We start from the raw sequence: 879 nt of genomic DNA, 5'->3' as shown, positions 1-879 counted from the left end.
GCTGTACTCTTTCACCACAACTTTCTCTCACTCTTACTTCCTGTTTCTGTTGTGCCTGTAATTCAAAGGGTCAGCCTTGTTACACTGTGTCACGCTGAATATCCCCGAGAACTACGTTAAGGGCACACGTGTCTGTGGAGTGCTCAGCCACTTGCACGTTAATTTCATGAGCAGGCTGTTCCGTTGATCGGATCAACTGGAACCCTCGACGTCGTAAGCGACAGAGTGCTAACAACAACAACCGATCCCTAATTTCTCTTTGTCTGCTGTCAGATCTCTATTCTAATGTGACCCCTACTCCTTGCTATTTCTTTCAGGAACCAAATCCTGAAGACCCCTTAAACAAAGAAGCGGCTGAAGTATTACAGAACAACCGACGACTGTTTGAGCAGAATGTGTCGAAATCCATGCGTGGCGGCTACGTTGGTTCCACATACTTTGAGCGGTGTTTAAAGTAATAGTCTGTTTATGCACACATTATACATACATGCACATTATACACACATACACACACACATGCTGATACATACATGCAGACATGTAAATACATATGTATAGGTATACATGAGTGAATTAAGATATATATGCCTGTATATATATATATATATATATATATATATATATAGTATGTGTCTACTTATATATGTAGTGTGTATGTATGTATATATGTGTGTGTATATATATATATATATATATATATAAAAACATGCATATATAATGTAATGTATATCTTGTGTATACATATATGTGTGTGTGCGTGTGGATATATGTGTATATATATATATATGCATGCACCTGTATATATGTATATGCATATATGCATATATATATATATATATATGCATACACCTGTATATATGTATATACATATATGCATAT

General features: G+C 35.6%; 1 protein-coding gene across 1 annotated transcript in view; it reads left to right on the top strand.

The window, feature by feature from the left end:
* Positions 1-774, top strand: part of LOC106882307 (NEDD8-conjugating enzyme Ubc12) — a 12866-nt gene extending 12092 nt beyond the window's left edge. The window contains exon 5 of the mRNA XM_014932937.2: positions 318-774. Within this exon, the coding sequence (XP_014788423.1) occupies positions 318-458 (141 nt within the window). The 3' untranslated portion in view covers positions 459-774. The remainder of the gene's footprint in view (positions 1-317) is intronic.
* The last annotated feature ends 105 nt before the right edge of the window (positions 775-879 follow it).

The sequence above is a fragment of the Octopus bimaculoides genome, chromosome 29, assembly GCF_001194135.2.
Source record: "Octopus bimaculoides isolate UCB-OBI-ISO-001 chromosome 29, ASM119413v2, whole genome shotgun sequence".
NCBI lineage: Eukaryota > Metazoa > Mollusca > Cephalopoda > Octopoda > Octopodidae > Octopus > Octopus bimaculoides.
The sequence above is the reverse complement of the archived record's forward strand: the minus strand, read 5'-3'. Positions and strand labels throughout refer to the sequence as shown.